The 20,386-nt window shown below is 38.1% G+C and overlaps 1 protein-coding gene across 1 annotated transcript in view; it reads right to left on the reverse strand.

Annotated features, from left to right (window-relative positions):
- LOC308605213 (phosphatidylinositol 3,4,5-trisphosphate 3-phosphatase TPTE2-like) overlaps positions 1–20,386 on the reverse strand; it is a 74,020-nt gene that overhangs the window by 43,343 nt on the left and 10,291 nt on the right. Inside the window, exons 4-7 of the mRNA XM_081214980.1 lie at positions 4,532–4,579; positions 3,198–3,359; positions 1,584–1,703; positions 4–103 (exon numbers count right to left, since the gene is read on the reverse strand). Coding sequence (XP_081071106.1) covers positions 4–103; positions 1,584–1,703; positions 3,198–3,359; positions 4,532–4,579 — 430 coding nt within the window. The remainder of the gene's footprint in view (positions 1–3; positions 104–1,583; positions 1,704–3,197; positions 3,360–4,531; positions 4,580–20,386) is intronic.

Raw genomic sequence — 20,386 nt, forward strand, 5'->3', positions numbered from 1 at the left:
TACCCTCCTCCTGGTCAGCATTGCAAGATGTCTGTTTTGCTGAGCCAGATGAAGAGCTCTTGACAGAAGGATAAGTCGTAGAGGTAGTAAAACAATTCTCAATCTAACAATAAAAGATTCATTTTTGCTTTAGAAACAGAGGATCTTGTCAGTATGGACTAAGTTTAGAGCAGTGGCTCTTAACCAGGGGCAAAATTTGGCACACGACCCCCTGGCCCAAGCCTCCCACCCACCCCACCCACCCTGGGCATATTTGGCAATGTTCAGAGACATTTTTGGCTGTCACAACTGCCTGTGAGGGGCTGCTACTTGCATCTAGTGGTTAGAGGGCAGGGATGCTGCTCGGTACCGACGCACAGGACAGCTCCCTTACTAAAAATGTATCTGTCCAAAATACCAGTAGTGCTGGTGTTGAGAAACTCTGATTTAAAGAAAAAGTCATATGGTAGACTCTCAGAATTTGTGGGTTTAACTTCTGTGGTTTAAGACAAGCATTTTTCAGTCTTTTTCCCATCCAAACAGAATTCTTATTCCCCTCTGTTACTCCCATGCGTAACAGGGGTTCACTAGAGCTGTGAACACACATCAGGCAGATAGCAGATGAGTTACTTCCCAAGTGTGTCTCCTACCATCAGGAAGAAACACGATGGCAAAGAACTGATGGTCTGGGCTAGTGCTTCTCTAGCTTGAGTGTGCATACTGATTCAGTAGGTCTAGAGTGGGCCCTGAGGTGTTTGTCTTCTGGTATTTCTGACAAGCTCTTCCGTGATGCTGAGGTTGCCTGTCTGAAGACCACACTGGTTTGGGTTCTTTTCAAAAACTCCAAAAGCTTATCACATCAAGTTTTGTTGGGACCTGAGGGAAAGTCCTGAGAAGCTGGAGTGCAGGAAGGGCAAGCTATCTGACTAAGGAATAAGCCTAGTGAGCCACCCAACAGCTACATCCTAGAACACTTTTGCTCTTCTTTTTCTCACTGCCCCAGTAGAAAGAGGAGGAGAAAGAAAAAAGCCATCGGTGGCTCATACACATGTTGCTTTGACCCCTAACAGTTCTAACTCTGCCTCAGCTTCCGTCATGTTAACTGTCCTGCAAACATTCCACCTCTGTGTTTCTACCCGTGTCACCTCGTTTTTCTCTTCCATTTGTGCCTTTTTAGAGAATCATCATTGGAGTCACTCAAATTTTTCATCAACTCAAACCAGTACTCTCTTGGTTATAGGAAAAACCCAGGAATTTCATGTGTAAGAAATGTGTGGTTGAAGCGCAAGTGGGAATTTAGTGGGAATTTCAAAAGGTAGAGAAGTTCAAGTTAGGTACAAGAGGCAAGTCCCCAGTTTCTTCTTTGGGGGCGTCATCTTCTTCACTCAACTAAGGTACTCAGTGTGGACACCCTTCACTGGTCCCTAAACACCACCATCCTTTAGTTTCCAGATAGAAATTTAACTCAACGTTCCATTTTCAAGCAGCTTATTTAGCACAGAATTAGCACATTCAGAGTTAAAAAGATTACACAAAATGAAAGCCACAGAAAATACTTTTTAAGAAAGAAAAACTCTAAGAGAAGGGAAGCATATGTGTCTTACTTGGGGAAATTTTTAAGAAACTTGAAGTCATAGAAAATATAAGCAATATTGACCAGTAGAGTCACCACAATAATGGAAGCATCTAAGGAGTTCAACATATCGGAAAAATACTGTCGTCCCCTGTAACAAAAAACAAAAAATATATAAGTTTATGCTTCCCCAAAGAAGAGGTAGGGATATTTTAAAAGCACCCTTAAGATTTCCGGTTTGGGATTTCCCTGGTGGTCCAGTGGGTAAGACTCTGCGCTCCCAATGCAGGCAGCCCAGGTTAGATCCCTGGTCAGGGAACTAGATCCCATGCGCATGCCGCAACTAAGAGTCCGCATGCTGCAACTAAGAACCAGCGCAGCCAAAATAAATAAATAGTTTTTAAAAGGAATTCAGCGTTGATGAATGATTTAAAGTGCATTTACTAGACTAGATTAAGGAAAAAAATATCCATACTCATTTTATACTTATATAGGACAAAAACATCAATATGGCAAGTAGAGCCATAAGTATAGTAAGAGATATAACCAAACCATTGAACAAGAGTCAAGCATTGCCTGGACACAGCGGGGAGAGAGAGATGGGATGGTGAGCGATGCTATCGGACAATGGAAGCTGAACATGTCACAGCCCTAGAGAAACGGGCTGTGAGAAGTGCATGAAAGGAGCTTGTGAGAGGAAGACGGGTCCACTACTTTGGCCTGCAAACTCATCACCTGGCTTTGCACCCACAGTGGAATCCCAGTGAGCTGGTGTGGCCTCCTCTGTGCAAAGCTGAACTTTCAGCCCTGGCACCTCCTCCTCAACACTAGCTCCTTCAGCCATGGGCACTGGGGCTCCAGGGAAATCTTCTAGTCCTGGGATAGCTCCTTTAGGCTCTGAGTAACCTGGGAGTGGGCAACTGTCCTCAGCTCAGAGGCACGAGGACAGAAATTCAGCCAGAAAGGAGACAAGCATGTTCCAAAATGCTCTGGATGAAGTGAGGCTGGGGACTTTAGTCCCTGACTCGCTCTCCCATAGAGCTTAACACAAGTTTTTGTTCATTTAGTTTTAAATGTCTCATTAAAAAAAATTTTTTTTGGCCGTGCAGCTTGCAGGATCCTAGTTTCCCGACCAGGGATCGAACCCATGCCCCCTGCAGCAGAAGCATGGAGTCCTAACCACTGGACCGCCAGGGAAGTACCACAAATTTTTATTTTAACTGAGGTAGGGTTTGCTCATGATCTATTCTCTAGTACTTAATATACTGTCAGCTTTTATTTACATTGAACTCAATTAAAATATCAATAGTTATACTTCACATACACATTCCTCTTAATAATGTGCACGTAGGCATATTAGCTGCCTGGCCCCATTTTGCAAAGCCTTTAAGCTGTACCTGTTGAAGGAACCATCTAGAATACATGGTTTGCAGACTAGAGTGCCAGTTGCAAGAGTAATATTAAAGCTCAGTCTGATAGAAATTGGGATTTGGATTGTTGTTTCTCTTGTGGAGGATGCCTTCAAGGAGAATTATTTTGATAAAGAGGGGCATATTTAGTTGGGTTGACCTGGTCATTACTTGAGATGCTTCTCATAGCAGTACAAAATAGCTCTATGTGCTTTTAAAAAATTAATCAAACTTACCCTTCTATAAGCACTCGAAGAAAAACGTCCATGAAAAAAAATAAAGCCATAGCTAAAGAAACCGCACGATACTCCAAAGGAATATATATCGTGCTATCAGAGATAAGAATGTCTGTAATGATGACGGACACATCCACAAAGGTCAGCACAATTCCAAGTATTCTGCAACAAACAAATAAATAAACCAAATAAGGATAAAGTGGTTTTCACATCTATAGGTAGACTAACTTCAGCCCCATGATCTGATATCAAAATGTCATTATTTTGGGTTAAACCGTTCAGTGGTAGGGAGAACTGCTCTTAGAATCTCAACATAAATCACTCTGCTTTCACCCAATAGAAGCAGTTGTTAGGGAAAGAAATTTCCCACTAAACCACTTCATGATATCATGCCCTTTTATATTAAGACACATCAGACCAACACTCCAAGACAGAATAGGCAAACTACATTAAAATGACATGTTTCCACTTGTAAACTCTTCTTAAAATTTAAGAATTTTGAAGGGTCTTCTACCAATTTCCCACAATAAAGTAAACCTCATTCATCTTGATATTTTTAAAGAATTGAGTAATAAAAACCAAGTGAAAGCATGACTAACACAAGCCCTTAAAAGATTTCTTTGACCTGTAAGGCTTCTTATCAGTGAGATTATCAACAAATATAAGATTACATATCAATGGATGGTTCTGGCACAGTTCTGGGCACGTAAGAAGGAATTCAATACAATGAATACATACATAATTGAACTCTAAAGTAACTCCTAAGCCTTTTTCCTATATATGCTAAACATATTCTCTAGAAGTTGATTGTACTATTTGTGTAATCTATGAAAATAAATTAATCTTAAAGCACTTTTTCACAATTGCAATGCAAATTAAAATATTATCAATTTAAAAGGAAGCAAGTACATTGTGTGAATCTGTAACATAGTATGAAATCTTACTATCATGTAGAGAAGAAAGATCTAAGTAAAATGTTTCCAGAATTAAGGAGTAATTCTAGGTGAATAAGGTATTTACTAAAACACTTTCCTTATAACTATAGAATTTTGAAATGCATGTTTCATTATTTTTACTTTGACAGGTAGAAAAAACCATGTTAATATGTTGCTATTAGACTCCGTACATGCCATTTCTTTGCAATTCTTAATGTTCAGCTTCAATTAAAATTCCAAGATAAATTAGATTGCATTAAATCGGGCACAAAGGTTATTTAGCGACATACTGACAGTGGAAATGCTTTTTTTTCCCCTCCCAGATCCTCTGCCATTAAAAAATATTGATATTAAATGTAATACATACTTAATTACCTCCTTTTCTAGAGTCTCACATACCTGAAAGGGAAGGATGATACAATCAAGTACACAATTCTCTTAATCCTGCTGCTGCAATGAGAAGTAAAAATAAAATTTCAGAGCTTTCAAGTGTATCAGATTTTTCCTAACATATAGTATGAATTTAACGAACAAAGGCCTTTATAAATATAATTTTTAAAGTCTCCAGAAGTTGCCTAACAAAATGCTTTTTACTGGGCTTCCCTGGTGGCGCAGTGGTTGAGAGTCCGCCTGCCGTTGCAGGGGACACGGGTTCGTGCCCCGGTCTGGGAAGATCCCACATGCCGTGGAGCGGCTGGGCCCGTGAGCCATGGCTGCTGAGCCTGTGCGTCTGGAGCCTGTGCTCCGCAATGGGAGAGGCCACAACAGTGAGAGGCCCGCGTACCGCAAAAAAAAAAAAAAAAAAAATGCTTTTTACTAATAACTGTAAAAATGTCACCTGATTCTTTTTTTTTCTTTCCTATGTAGAATATATGTGAAAAAAAACACTAAACTTTCCCTTGACTGTAAAGCTCTAATCCCAATTTAATGATAAGATTAAGCTTGGGGTCATCAACTAAAGCAACAAAGCATGGAGACAGAAGGGAATGGTAGAAGAGATGTGTGTTCCAGCTCTCCCATGAGTGAGCTGTGGGATCCTGGGCAAGTCATCACACTATGGCCAGACCTGTTCTACAGCAATAGAATAAGGGACTTCAGGGAAGCTCTTGTCTTGCAATATTCATTTCTTGAAACAAGTCACCCCATGAATAAGACAGTTAAACATTAATGAGACTCACAGCTGGGGTGGGAAGTGCACTTTGGGGGTGAGGAATGTTAGCAAGATACATTTCAAAGGGGAAACACACCGGAGGCTGGGCTCCTTCCGTTAGTAGGAGGAGGAGACGGTTTTAGAGCGCCAGCAGTTGTGCCTCATTTTACCCTAGGGCTGGAGACAAGGTAGTCATTGAGGAGCAATTTCTTGCCCTGCTGAAGCCTCCAACACGTGACCCAAATTCCACCCCAAGTGGGATTTAATCCCAAAGCAATGCTCACAGACTGTGCGCCCAAGACTGGAGAAGAGGGAGGATATATGCCCAATAGAACTGGGGCACTGCCCGATGCAACGGGCCACAGATGGATACTGCTGGGCTAAGCTGAGCTATAAGATCTCCCCACCCCCTCCAATTTCTCCCTGCTCCATCTGCACCCACTACCTCTGCCCAGGCCTAGCGAGAAAAGGTCGATGTGGATGGGGAACTGATGGGCCAAGAGAGGCGAACCTCCCCGGAGGTTGCCATTCTCTTCATACAAGCCCTTTCCGATCCCAGACTGACTATCAGGTCTCTGGGTGGCAAAGAAATGGTACAACAAGTCAGAGCTTACGTGACAAAGCGAATTTACAGAACCATGCCCGACAGAATCATCGGGCCACAAAAGGATGGCTTGGGGTGGCTTCAGGCTCTACTATCACTTTCAGTGCCTCCCAAAACTACCCCCCCCGCACACAAGTAAATGTAGAGTTGAGATTAAAAAAAAAAAAAAAAAAAAAGAGTGTGCTATATGAATGCCGCTTCAAACAATGTGTGTGGAGTTTGCTGGCAAAGGACTGTAACTCAGTAATTATACATTTAGAAAAAGTGCTATTCATATTTGGGAGCAACAGACATACACTCTCCAACACCCAGTGCAACCATGTAACGTTCCTAAAAATGATTACTCAGAGAAATGCTAGAGCCAACTGAGCAAGGAATAAAAAATGAAGAAGGCAAGAATAAGGAAGATGCCTTATAGAGAAAAGGTGTCAAGAAATAAAATCATACAAATTCAGAACTAAGTCCAAATAATCATTCTTAATGTAGCACGTGGAAATGTAAACAAATGATTCTAAAAGCCAAGATAAATAACAAAGTTCTCGATAATAGTATGGATTTAAATTTGCAGGGTTTTTCCACATTAATTTAGGTTTCTCAGAAGACAGAAGTAAAAGCATGTTGCATTTCTATCTTCCCAGGTACAAGTCCAGTTTTAAACTGGATATTGATGGAGAAACAAAGGTACAATTATGTTTTCTAAAAATAGGTTTATAACTTTCATATTATTAAAACTTGAATAAAAACAAATCAACTAATAGCATAATGTTAAAAAAAATTAAAGAACAAATATCAAGGAAGTGTTTAATACAGAAAACAAAGTAAAATGATAGCAAATAACACCAAACATACCTGAAATGATAATAAATACCAACACATTGCTCTCGTATCAAATACTCACAAATACTTTTAGATAAGTTTAAAAACTAAATGCACTATAGGCTGTATACAAGGACAAAAACTAAATTAAAATGATAGTTTGAAAATAAAGAGATGGACAAAGATATCAGATGCAAATGTTAAATCTCAAAACACGAAAAGTTGTAATATTACTATCAAAGTTGAATTCAAAGCAAAAATATTAACGATGACCAAGACTTATTTTATCCTGATAGAAGGTAGACTCTATAAGATACTATTAAGACCGTGTTGAACAGGGGTGGGATCTGCATTGGGGGCAGGTCCTATCTTTCCCACTGGACACTTATTTCTCTGCACAGATGGTGGAGGGAGGCATGTGGTCATACTCAAAGCATTAAAGGCACTGGGATGATTCTTTGGTTTTCCTACTCTCACTCCAGGGCTCTGGGTCCCCCACCACCACCAAACTATCCACAACAGACAAGGCTATATTCCTAGATTAAACTCAGGTTGAAGAGAGCAGAGTCAGGCTTTAGATCTGAGTCCAACCTAAGTTAGCTCATTAGGATTCTTTACTGGGACTTAGAGAGGAGCCTCCAAAGTACCTAGGAGTGTCCTTTGCCCGGCTTGGTCCTCAGGGATATACTTCCCTTTGGAGTGGGCTGTTGGTAGCAAGGATAAGATCTGAGTGTCCCTGGTCAAACGCTATCCATTTACATATATATATATATATATTTAAAAACTATATATATATAGTTTCTATTGTGCAGATAAAACATATTTAAAGCATTTCTATGAAATTTTAAAAGAAATTTATCCTACAAGAAGATAAAAAACTTTAATGGTACTCTAAAGTATAAAAATTATTCAGACTACATTTTCTGACCATGATTTTAATAAAACCAGTGAAGTGGGAGAGTACTATACAAGATATTTAATTGCATGTTATCACTACAGAAATTTTAAAGGTGCCACATATGACAACTTAGATTAAGTGGAGATATTGTTTGCAAGACACAAGCTACTAAAATGTGCTCAAGAAAAAATAGATAACCTGAATAGTTTAAAAGGTAATATATCTTGTAGAGAAATTGAACTTGTAGTTGAAAACTTTCCAACAACAACAAAAAAGTCCAAGCCCAAGTGACTTCACTGGAGAATTCTACTTAATTCTTTTTTTTTTTTTTTTTTTTTTTTTTTTTATTTTTTTTGCAGTACGCGGGCCTCTCACTGCCGCGGCCTCACCCATTGCGGAGCACAGGCTCCGGACGCGCAGGCTCAGCGGCCATGGCTCACGGGCCCAGCCGCTCCGCGGCATGTGGGATCTTCCCGGACCGGGGCACGAACCCGTGTCCCCTGCATTGGCAGGCGGACTCCCAACCACTGCACCACCAGGGAAGCCCTCTACTTAATTCTTTAAGGAAGATACAAATCGAAACAAACTCTTCCATAAAACAGAAGAATAGGGACTGCTTCCAAACTCAGTTTAGGAGATTAGCATTACCCTGATACCAAAACCAGTCAAGACATTACCTGACAAGAAAATTACCAATATCCCTCATAAATATAGATACAAAACTCCTTAACAAACCATTAATAAATTGAATCCAGCAGTATATATATTTTTTAAATTCATGACCACTTGGGTCAACATTCTAAAAATAATGTAATTCGCCATGTCAATAAACTAAGGAAAATACAACATATGATCATCTCAATAGAGGTAAAAAAATCTTTAAACAAAATTTAACATCCATTTATGATAAATTTCATATAAATTTATCTCATAAATTTATGATAAATTTATCATATAAATTTATATATTTATGATAAAAGCTTTCAGTGAAACCTGACAAGGGGCATTTATGCCCCCCAAAACAAACAAACAAACAAACAAACAAACAAAAAACCTATGGCTGATATCAATCTTAATGGTGAGACTGAATGTTTTCTTCCAATGATTAGGAATCTAGGATGTCAGTTCACACTTCTTCCACTCAAAATTATATTGGAGTCAATGTAATAAAGCAAGAAATGGAAATAAAAGGCCTATAGGTTGAAAAGGAAGAAATAAAACTCTCACTATTTGTAGAGGAGATGCTTGCCTACCTAGAAAATCCCAAGGAATCTACAAAAAAGCTAACAGAATAAGTGAGTTTAACAGTTATTGTATAAAAGGTCAATATACAAAATTCAACTATATTTCGATATAGTAGCAATGAATGATTGAAAAGTAGAAATGTAAGCAACTGAACCATTTATATTAGCACCAAAACCCATGAAATACCTTTTTTATAAAGTAACAAAATATGTGCAGGATCTGTGTGCTGAAAATTACAAAACTTGATGAAAGAAAATGAAAACCTAAAGATAAGAAGAGATGTGAAATGGGACTGCCATTTTGGAAACTATTTCTCATACAATTAAACAGACACTTTACCATAAGTATCAGCAACCCTATTCCTTGGCACTAACCAAAGATAAATGAAAGTTGTGTCCACACAAAAAACTTGTACGTAAATGTTCATAGCCACATTACTCATAACAGGCCCAAACTGGAAATAATCCAAATGCCCATCAATGGGTGAATGGATAAGAAAATATGGTACATTCACAGTGATGTCAGAAACATGACAGTGAAAAACTACCTTAGTCTCTCCCCTTCAATCTACAACCAATAAAACCCACAACTCAGCAAAGGTGCCACTGTCCAACACAACAGTTTGCCAGAGGACTCCACACACCTGTACATCTAAAGGCAGGTGAATTGGAACACTTAGAAGAGATGGAACGAGGGAACAGTGGAATCAGTGCCTGCAATCCTGGCCCTCTGACCACAGCAGCTGTGCCCACAGCTTCAGAGAACACAGTAGCAGCAGGGGAAGCAGCACACGTGACTACAGGCTCCAGACCACACCAGCACCCATGGCTACATGTAACTGACCAACAGTGGGGCCTGGGATCCTGTCCCTCCAGCTGCCGAGGTGACCACAACCTCACTGCCACTCCCCCACCTGCAGTGGCACAGCCCATGAACTCAATGAGATATAAGAAAACTCAGAAAGGTAGTTGAATGAGCTCAGGAATAAAAATGAATGAACAGAAAGAATATTTTACCAAAGAGACTGAAACTCTAAAAGGGAGATTGGGACTGACATATACACACTGCTATATATAAAATAGATAACTAATAAGAACCTACTGTGTAGTACAGGGAACTCTACTCAGTAGAGTGGATATATATGTATAGGTATAACTGATGCACTTTGCTGTACAGCAGAAACTAACACAACATTGTAAATCAACTATACGTCAATAAAAAATCATTTAAATAAATAAATAAATAAATAAATAAAAAGGAACCAAAAAGAAACTCTGGAGCTGAAGAACTCAATAAATGAGATAAAGAACACACATTAGAAGCACTGGAAACAGAGCAGACAATATGGAAGAGAGAATTAGCAAGCTGGAATATAGCAATCTAAAAATGATACAAGTAGAAGAGGAAAGAGAAATAAGGTTTTTAAAAGGAAGAAATCCTGAGAGAGTTATCTCTTTCAGGAAGGACAACATTAGGATAGTGCATCTCCCAGAAGGAGAAGAGAGGGAAAAGGGAGCAGAGAGTTTATTTAAAGAAACAATAGCTGGGAACATCCCAAACTTGGGGAAGGAACTGGAGTTACAAGTCCATTAAGCTAAGAGAACACCTAATTACCTCAATGCAAAAAGACCTTCTCCAAGACAAATAATATTAAAACTGTTAAAAGTGAATGACAAAGAATTTTAAAATCAGCCAGGGCAAAAAGGATGGTAACCTACCAGGGAACCCCCACTACTAGGCTATCAGCAGATTTCTCAGCAGAAACCCTACAGGCCAAGAGGGAGTGGAATGACATTCGCAAAATACTGAAAGATAAAAACTGTCACCCAAGAACACTCTATATAACACAGTTATCATTCAGATAGGAAGGAGAAATAAATGCTTTCCCAGACAAAGAGAAGCTGGAGTTCATCAACACTAGACCTGCCTTACAAGACATGTTGAAAGAACTCTTCTATCAGAAACAAAATGACAAAAATACACAAAACTTTCAGCAAGGTGATAAATAGAACCAGAAAATCGCCACTCTTTACCAAGATAGATTTTTAAATACTTTATTAGAGTATAAAGGTTAAAGGGAGACAAAAAAAGAAAGCAGAAAAATAACTATAGCTATCTACAGTTTGGTAACAAACTCACTAAACAAAAACAGGTAATTTCAGACTACAAAAACAAAAGGGGAAGAGGAAAAGGATGGAACTTATGTTTTTAAAAAATGTTTTAGTTCACTATAAATTATATCATCATGTGTGAAAAGCATGCTGAAATCAGAAGGCTAGAAAAATGATTAAATAAAATAAGATTCTGGAAAGACCCAGCATATAAAGATTCATAACATGATAGAGATGGATTTAAAAATCTTTGAACAAGATATAAATGTTTTCAATAATGGGTTCATTCATTCAACCAAACTCACTGAGTGCCTACTATGTGCCATGGCACTGTTTGAGGCACTGGAGATACAGCAGTTAAAAAAATGAACAAAATTTTCTTCCATCATGATGTTTAAATTCTGTCTCGTGCAGACCATAAATATAATAAATAAGTAAATAAGGTAGTAAGTTAGAAGGTGATAAATGCAATAAGGGTCATTAAATTAGGGTAAGGACAATGGAGGGGGATGCAACTTTGATGCTGGGAAAACTAAGGAGTCACCTGGCAGAAAAGTAGACGCCTACATTTTATACCTTAATACAAAATAAATCCTGGGCAGATGTTTTCTTTCAATGTAGAAAATAAATTCAAAACATAGATGAATTTCGGTGAATATATTAAAATCTTGGGTAGAGAAGACTTTCTGACACTAAAGGCATCAATCATAAAGAAAAGGACAGATGTACTCAACTGTATGAGGATTATAAGCTTCTATATAGTGAAAAGCTAGGCAACCTGGGAAAAAATACTTGCCCTATCTATGATATAAAAAGGATATATTTAACTTTTCTATCCAATGGCAGTGATAAATACCCCAATTTTAAACGGGCAAAGGTAGTTTGAAAACAATGAAATACAAGTTCTATGAAAAAAGTAGAAACAAAAACAATGTCAAATGTGCATTCGAACAAACATATTAACTAACATTGAAAAGATGAGCGATGGCTAGCGTGAACGGGGGAGAAATGCACACTGCATCTTGGTGTGGAAAGTAGCAAAATCAATAGCCTCACAAACGTTCCTTTTGACACAGAATTTCCACCTCCGAGAATTTGTATTATAAAGAAATAAAATATACAGAGGTTTGGTCTCAAAGTTATTCATCATTTTTTGTAATAAGTCACAGCTTAAATGTCCAGAAATATCTGACAATTTAAATGAATGACAATTTAAACATCTATACCATGAAATATTATACAGCTGTCAAAAGGAATGTGGCAAATTTAAAAATCAATAAAGTCAAATATAGGCAGAACTTCAGGCAGCAATAAAAAATCTGAAATTAAAAAATATATAATGTTGTAAATGCAAATGTAAATGCATGGAAATAGAGTCATGATATGTCACTAAGTAATAAGGTTATTTTTAAAACAATGTATGATACCATATCCATAAACAAAAAATGTATAAGCCTAAAGAACCTTGAAGGGCATCTATTAAACATTAGGAATGCCTATTCATGGGAGGTTTTATTGCTTGTATTTTCTGCTTTTCCTAATAGTGAAATTTTGTTGCTTTAGTTTTGGTTTTTAGTATAAAATTTATTTACGGTGCTTTGGAGTTTTAAAATCACACTGAATAATATGTGTGTACATATTACTCCACATTTAGTTTTAGTTTTTTATTATACTACACCTAGCACCCAGTAGATAGATATTGTAGATAGCATTATTACCAGTTTACAGATAAAAGACCTAAAATTTAAAGTAGTTTAGTATTTTGCCAAGTGTCCAGTGCATATTAGATGCCAAAGCCAAGCACTGATTCCAGGTCTTACTCCAAATCTAATACCATCCCCTGGTCTGAAACACCAGTGTCTCTCACACAGGGAGTATTGCAAATGCCACCCAAATCTATACCATAAGCATTTGTAATTTAAAAAACAAAACTAAACTAACACTTTTTGTTTGTAAGAAGAAGGAAATGCTTGCCTTGCTCAGTCTATTCAAATTTTGCCCCTGCCCTGGGCAGCCTCATTGCAGAAAATATATAGTTAATATGCAGACATATCATTTAATTAAGTAGCAGAGTGAACTCTTCATTGATGGCCCATGATAAAAAAACAGAAAATGGAAATTCATGGGTAATTTGAAGAACTATTTGTATTCATTAGTCGCCTCTTTAGTTTTCACGTTGTTTTTGTCTAGACACCAACAGATTACAACAGTAACCAATTCAATGCCTCTTTAGCAATACTCACTCCCCAACATTAATTCAAGTCGGTGAATGCTTAAGTAACTGGCCAAGAGAGTAGCAGAAGAAAAATTGCAGGAATAATTCTGCAGTCCAGACACATGGGCTTTTTTTGGAAGTACAATTAATTTACAAGATTATATTAGTTTTGGGTGTACAACATAGTCATTCAATAATTGTATAGATTATATTCTATTTAAAGTTATTACACAATAACGGCTATATTTCCCTGTGCTGTACAATAGATCCTTGATGCTTATTTTATACACAGTAGTTTGGGGGAGGGAGAGTCAGACGTGTGTGATTTTAAGAAGGTATTGTGTCCTTGTCATTGAGTACAGGTAAAAATGCCTTCAGATCAGTGCAACAGGAAGTACTCTCATGAGATTACTCAGGAGCAAGTCAAAATTCATAAAATCCCAATGGACATTAAGCGGCCTTTAATCAGCAAAACATGTTTGCTTTGGCTCTCAGTCCCATCTGCTCATAGACAAAGTCAACAAAACTAGGAATCAGAACATATCCAAGAAAAATGAGAAAGGAACACAAGCGAAGAGCAAGTAGCATTTGGCAATCCTCTGTTTAGAAAGAAACTTTGTAATAAAATCAGTCTCTACTAAGGATATTTTCACAGTTTCAAACTAGAAGAACATTTACTTGTGAATATGTGGAAATATTTTTTCAAGTATGGTACTTATATGCAAATTCAAACGGAATCATTGTATACCCTCCCTCCCCAACATTTTGCTATCTTTCCATAGCTCTCTTTTTTTCACCTCAGCATGAGCCCCATCTTCTAAAAGATAAGAAATCCATCAACAGCTCCCTCCCTCCAAACTTCAAACTGACTTACTAATGTGAATTGAGAGAGTCACTGTCTTCTTCACCATCATCGATCTTGGACAGCAGTCCCATCATACTTTAACCGCCAACAAATGCAAAAATATATCATTAGAGATTTGCTACATGGAACAGTGATGTGAAAAACTTATTTGAAGAAAAAGAATTCCTTAAATCTAAAGGAACCACGACTTAGCTCACTGGATGACCCAATCTTACAGAAAGAAATTTAGAATCATTGTCTAGAAAACTCTGTATTCCTATGGATACTTCCAAGACTGAATTTTGCAAATCTTTCCCTCTCTGTTTCTCCCTATGTCTCTTGTCTCCGTGTCTGCTCCTCTCTTTCTGTCTCACTCTTTCTATAAAGATAGAGATTCATAATACATAGATAGCACTGATGCAAGTAAATTATATCAGCAGCCTTGGAAGGCACCATAATTAAAAGGCAAGATATATCAAAGTAGTCAAAGACCTTTGATGTCAACTTATTTGGGTCATTGTGAAGGATTAAAAATGTACATAGCACGAAACGACTTCACTTTTTTTGGCTGAAATTGGATACACTTGCTCTAGAACTTATGAACTGGTTGAACTCTAAAAAAATTATATGTCAATTAGTTATTTGGAACCTGGGTCCCTGCACCACCTACGTTTCACATATTATGGATATCTTGTTTCCTCCTTGAATAGGTTTCAAATAACTGCCTGAGACAAGGACTCCATAACTAATTGGATTTCACAAATCTCAATATCCTCCCCTTTTTCCCTCTCTCTCTATTTATATCTCACCTTTCACCTCTGCCTCTCAAGTCACATGAGTCAGGGCTAACGGATTAAAATGGACATAGTAAGACTCCATGCGTCTTACAGATTTATTTTTAAATGCAATTTAGCTATAATTACTCTGCAGTTTATAATTTAGTTGCCCTAAAAATAACATTCTAATCAGTTATTTAAAACCTGGTATTTAATTTTTCTGTAGAAATGAACTTTATCCGTTGGTAATAAAAATCTTAGTCCTGTGGGAAAACTTAATAAATCAAATTTATGTACATTTCTTTACTCCCGAACCTAATCCCCAAGTGTAACACCATTTTGTGATTAAATTTACTTCCAATTCAGCTTGAGTTTGTAGGTACTCATCTCACTTGTCCTATAACTTCCTGCCTTCTCAAGTCCCTACACTACACCTAGTAACCCTTCACGAATCATAGATGTCTTTCCTGCCCTTCAGACAGGGTCAAGACAAGGCAGGGGCTCCCTCCAATGTGATGGCGGGTTTGGGTTTGGGGCACCAGCCCCACATGGTGGCAGAGCTCTGGAAGGTGAGGGACACATGCAGGGTCTATCAGATCCACTTTTTGCTGCTGAGGGCTCCCCTCTGCTCTCCATCCACTGAGACCTTCTCCTAACTCCTATTATGATTCTGTCCTCTCTTGGCCCATGCATGGGCAATCTGATACTTTCCTAAGGGAAAGTATCAGATAGTGGCTGCTCCTAACTCGGGGTAACAAACAGACTAGGGGTAAGAACACTCCCTTTTATGACCTGTTCTTTTTTCCCCCCAAATAGATCCAAAAAAGAAAGAAAGTAACATACTGAGGCTGGCAAAACAAACAAACAGAACCCTTAGATAAAGCGGCGAAGATATTGCCACAGATGTTCCCCAGAATAAACTTCACAAATCTCAATACCCCCCTTACACTATCTCTATATATTTATATCTCACCTTTCATTGAAGGGTTCAACACAAGTTACCTTTTCCACCTGGCTCTGGTCATGGCTAAAGGATTATAAATGCACATGGTAAGACTTCACCTCTCCCTAGACTTATTTTTCAATGCACACTAGCTACAATTGCTTTACAATTTATAACCTAGTTGTCCTAAAAATAACATTCTAATCAGTTATTTAAAACCTGGTATTTCATTTTCCCCTGTAAGTGAGGCTTTATACATTTGTAATGAAAATCTTCGTCCTGGGTGGGGCGGGGGGAAGTCATGAATCAAGTTTATAGACATTTCTTGACTCCTGAACCCTTTCACGAGTACAACTTTCTCCTTGCAAAATAAGTTTCTCTCCTTTCTTGGCCCATTTTAGTACAGCCTCATACACAAGCATTTGGATGGTTTCCCTAGGGGTTTCGGCTGCATCTAAGAGTGATAAACAGATGAGTAAGAAGCATCCCTCTTATGACCTGTTTCTGTTTTATCCAACTAGATACAAAAGAAAGAAAGAAAGAAACATACTTACATAGGCTACACTAAAAAGATTTAGAAACAATGTCAAAGACACTCTGTTATGTCACCAATACTCCTAAAAATGAACCTCCCAAAGAGAATCAACCTCTCTCCCCTTTCCTCTCTCACTCTCGCATGCTCTCCCTCTCTGCATTTCTATACATATATATTTTTTGTTGACATCTCTCTATCTTTATTTCTATCTCACGTATCAGTGGTGGGTCCATCAGGTCTTCCTGTTGTCAATTCACTCAAAGCAGTGCTAAAGGATTAAAAAGGCACAGAGTCAGACACCCTATAATTTTCTCAGTTAAACTTTCTGGTTCAAATTAGTTTCAATTAATGCTTTCACTTATAAAAGTAGATGACCCTTTAAAAACTGACATGTAAATCGATTGCTTGAAACCTGGTAGGTCATTTTCCCCAGAAATGAGGCTTTATGTATTTGTAATGAATATCTTACACTTGTCAAAAAGGTAATGACTCAAGATTGAACTACAGTTCTTTACTACTGAATCTCATCCAATGTGTAACAACCTTTTGGGGTGGAATTTATTTCAAATTCAACTTCAGGTTGTAGGTACCCAACTTTCTTGACCAATCTAACTCCCTGACCACGTCTGTGCTCCATAGGAAGCATGCTCGTCTTTCCTGCCCCTCACACAGGGTCAAGTAACTACAGGCCTGAGTCAGGGGCTCCACCTGAGGTGAACATGGGTCTGGATTTGGGTTATCAGCCTCACATGGTAGCTGATACAATTTATTATTATTCTCCTTGCTCCAGACGGCTTTCATCTTCCCCACACCCACTCCAGGACAGTCTCATACACAGGCAATCTGACAGTTTCCCGAGAGTCTGGCTGCCAGTACCTAACACTCAAGACTGCGAGTAAGAAGACTCCCTCTATGTCTTGTGCCTCTTTTTCTACTGAATTCAAAAGACGAAGACTATTCCACATAGAACCTTGCCATGAGAGGACGTTAGAAAGAGTATCAAGGGAACTCTGTATTTCCATGGGTGCTCCTAAGGGTGAACATCCCAATTCTCAATCTCTCTGTATATGTATAGTATGCACATGTGTGTGTGTGTACATATTACATGCATAGTTATTCGTCAGAGCTCACTTTGCATTGGAGAGTCCTTCAGAGGACGCTGCGGCCCATTCACTCGGGGCAGTGCTAAAGGATTAAAAACAGACAAAATAAGATACCACAAGACTTCTAGACTTTTACTTTTTTAGTTCAGGTGGGCTATTAATTACCCTTGAACTCATAAGCTGGTTGGCTCTTAGAAAATTCACATGTAAATCAATTATTTGAAATCTGATATCTCATTTTGCCCAGAAATGATTCTATATACATTTGTAATAAATGTTTTTGACCTATCAGAAAAGTTCATGACTCAGGAATTGGCTGGTAGTTATTAGCAGGAGGAAGGATTCCTCTTATGACCTGTTCCTCTTTTATCCAACTGGATCCAAAAAGATAGAAAGTTACTAACAGGTGTTACAGTGAGAAGATTTAATAACAATGTCAAAGACACTGTATTGTCATGGATACTCCTAAGAATGAATTTGAAAACTGCACCTCTTTTTCTTCCATAGTATTTATGTTTATATATGTGTTTGTGTGTTCATATTGATAAGAGTATATAAATATATGTGCGTACATGTACGTAAAAAACATTTATCTTTAATATTCATTTATATCTCACGTTTCATTGTTGCCATCCTTATAGGTTTCTGATGTCAATTCATTCAGGGCAGTGCTAAAAGATTGAGAAGATACATGGTTCACACACCACACGTAATTCTAGACTTACTTTTTTTCATTCAAATAGCTACAGTTACTCTACAACTTGAACTGGTTGATCTTTAAAAATTCATGTATATATCACAAAACTGAGCCTGCTATGTCATTTTTATTAGAAATGAGACCTTATATAAGGTGGTAATGATTATCTTAGGCCTGTAGGTAGTGGTAGCACACTTAGAGAAAGAAGCAGCCCTTTTATGACTTGCTACTCTTTTTTCCAACTGGACCCAGAGCAGACAGAGTTACCTACACATCCTACTATGACTCGACTTAGAAACAGTGTCAAACACACTCTTATTGCTGTGAATGCTCCTTAGAGTAAATTTCACAAATTTCAATCTCTCTCTCTGTGTTGTACGTCTGTGTGCGAGCATGTGTGTGTTTGTGTTATAGAAATATGTATATGCATATGTATATTAATTATATATATATCTTTATTCTTTTATATCTCATATTTTGCTGGTGGCTTCCTCGTGTTTCTGATTATCAATCAATTCATTCGGGTATGGGCTAAAGAGTTTAAAAGGTACATTGTCAGACATCACATGTAATTGACTGACTTGGTTTTTGTCATTTAAATGGCTACAATTACGATACAGTTATGAACTTGTTGATCTTTAAAAAACTCATGTATATAACACTAAATTGAAGCTGGTATGTCATTTTCATTAAACATGAGATTTTACATGGCAGTAATTGATATATCTTAGGCCTGTGAAAATAGTAATGCCTCAAGTTCTTTACTATTCCTTTAATCCGAACGGTCACAGCTTTTTGTGATGGCATTTATTTCAATTTAACTTCAGTTTGTAGGTACGCATCCCTCTTACTGCATCTAAATTCCTGACTCTCAAGTTCCATCACTTCCTTATTTTCACCCCTCCTGGTCACCTTTCCTGCCCCTCACACACAGGGTCAACAACTGCAGGCCTGAGGCAGTGATGGCTCCAGCCACTTCCACTGCCATCATGGGTTTGGGTTGGAGGACCCTTACGTAGTGGCAGAGCTCTGGAGGGTGTGGGACAGATCTAGGGGCTGTTAGCTCCATTCTCTTCTGTTGAGGGCTCGTCTCTTCCCAGGCCACAGCTAGCCTTCCCCTTGTTTCCAAATACGAATCTCTCCTCATTTGTCCCACGTTGTAGACTGAATACTGTCCCACTAAAATTCAAATGGTGAAGTCTTATCCCCTTTAACTCAGAATGTGACCTTATTGAAAGTAGCATTGTTGCAGAAGTAATTAGTCAAGATGTGGTCCTACTGGTTAGGGTGGGTTCCTAATCCAATATGACGGATGTCCTTATACAAAAGGAAAGGATGCCATGTGAAGATGAAGGCAGAGATTGGAGCAATTGACAGCAGCCACCAGAAGCTAGGAGAGAGGCATGGAAGAGGTTCTTCCTCACAGCACTCAGAAGAAACCACCCCTGCCAACATCCTGATACCAACTTCTAGCCTTGAGGATTCAGACAAAGTTTTGTTGTTTAAACCACTCGATTTCTGATATTTTGTTACAGTAGCCCTAGCAAACGAATACAACCCGTTCTACCAGAGTCTCACACAGGCAATCTGACAGGTTTCTAAGAGTTTTGGCTACTAGTCACTCAGATGGGAGTAAGTCTCCCTCTTCTGATCTGTTTCTCTTTTATCCAACTAGATCAAAAAAAGAATGCTACATACAGAACATACCAACATTTTAGAAAAAGCATACAAGAAACTTAGTATTCAATATCTCTGTGTGTGCACCTTTACATATCTATCTATCTACATATAATCTCACCTTTCAGTGATGGCTTCCTTATTGGTTACAGATATCAATTCATTCTGCTCATAGCTTAAGGATTAAAATGTACAGAAACATCACGTGATTTCATAGACTTACTTTTTTCATTCAAATTGGCTACGTTGTAGAGAGATACATTTTCAATTATGAATTGAAAATTACAAATTCATGCATAATTTGCTTATTTGGAAATAAGTATTTCATTTTACCCGAGAAATGCAGCTTCACATGGTGGCAATGAAATTCCTAGGCCCGTAAAAGACTCCTTAATGGATCAAGGTTAAAAACATTTCTTTACTTCTGAACCTAATCCCAAGGTGTAACTGGTTTTTGTGTTTGCAATTTCAACTGTAGTTTGCAGGTACCATCCCTCATACAGTATTAGTAGTATGATTCACTATAGTTACCAGGCTGTACAACCCGTTCTAGCAGGGGTTGTACATCCCCAGGGTGACTTATTTTATAACTGGAAGTTTGTACCTTTTGACTTCCCTCACCCATTTCACCCACCCCCTA

The sequence above is a fragment of the Mesoplodon bidens genome, assembly GCF_964165515.1.
Source record: "Mesoplodon bidens genome assembly, chromosome: 17".
NCBI classification, from domain to species: domain Eukaryota; kingdom Metazoa; phylum Chordata; class Mammalia; order Artiodactyla; family Ziphiidae; genus Mesoplodon; species Mesoplodon bidens.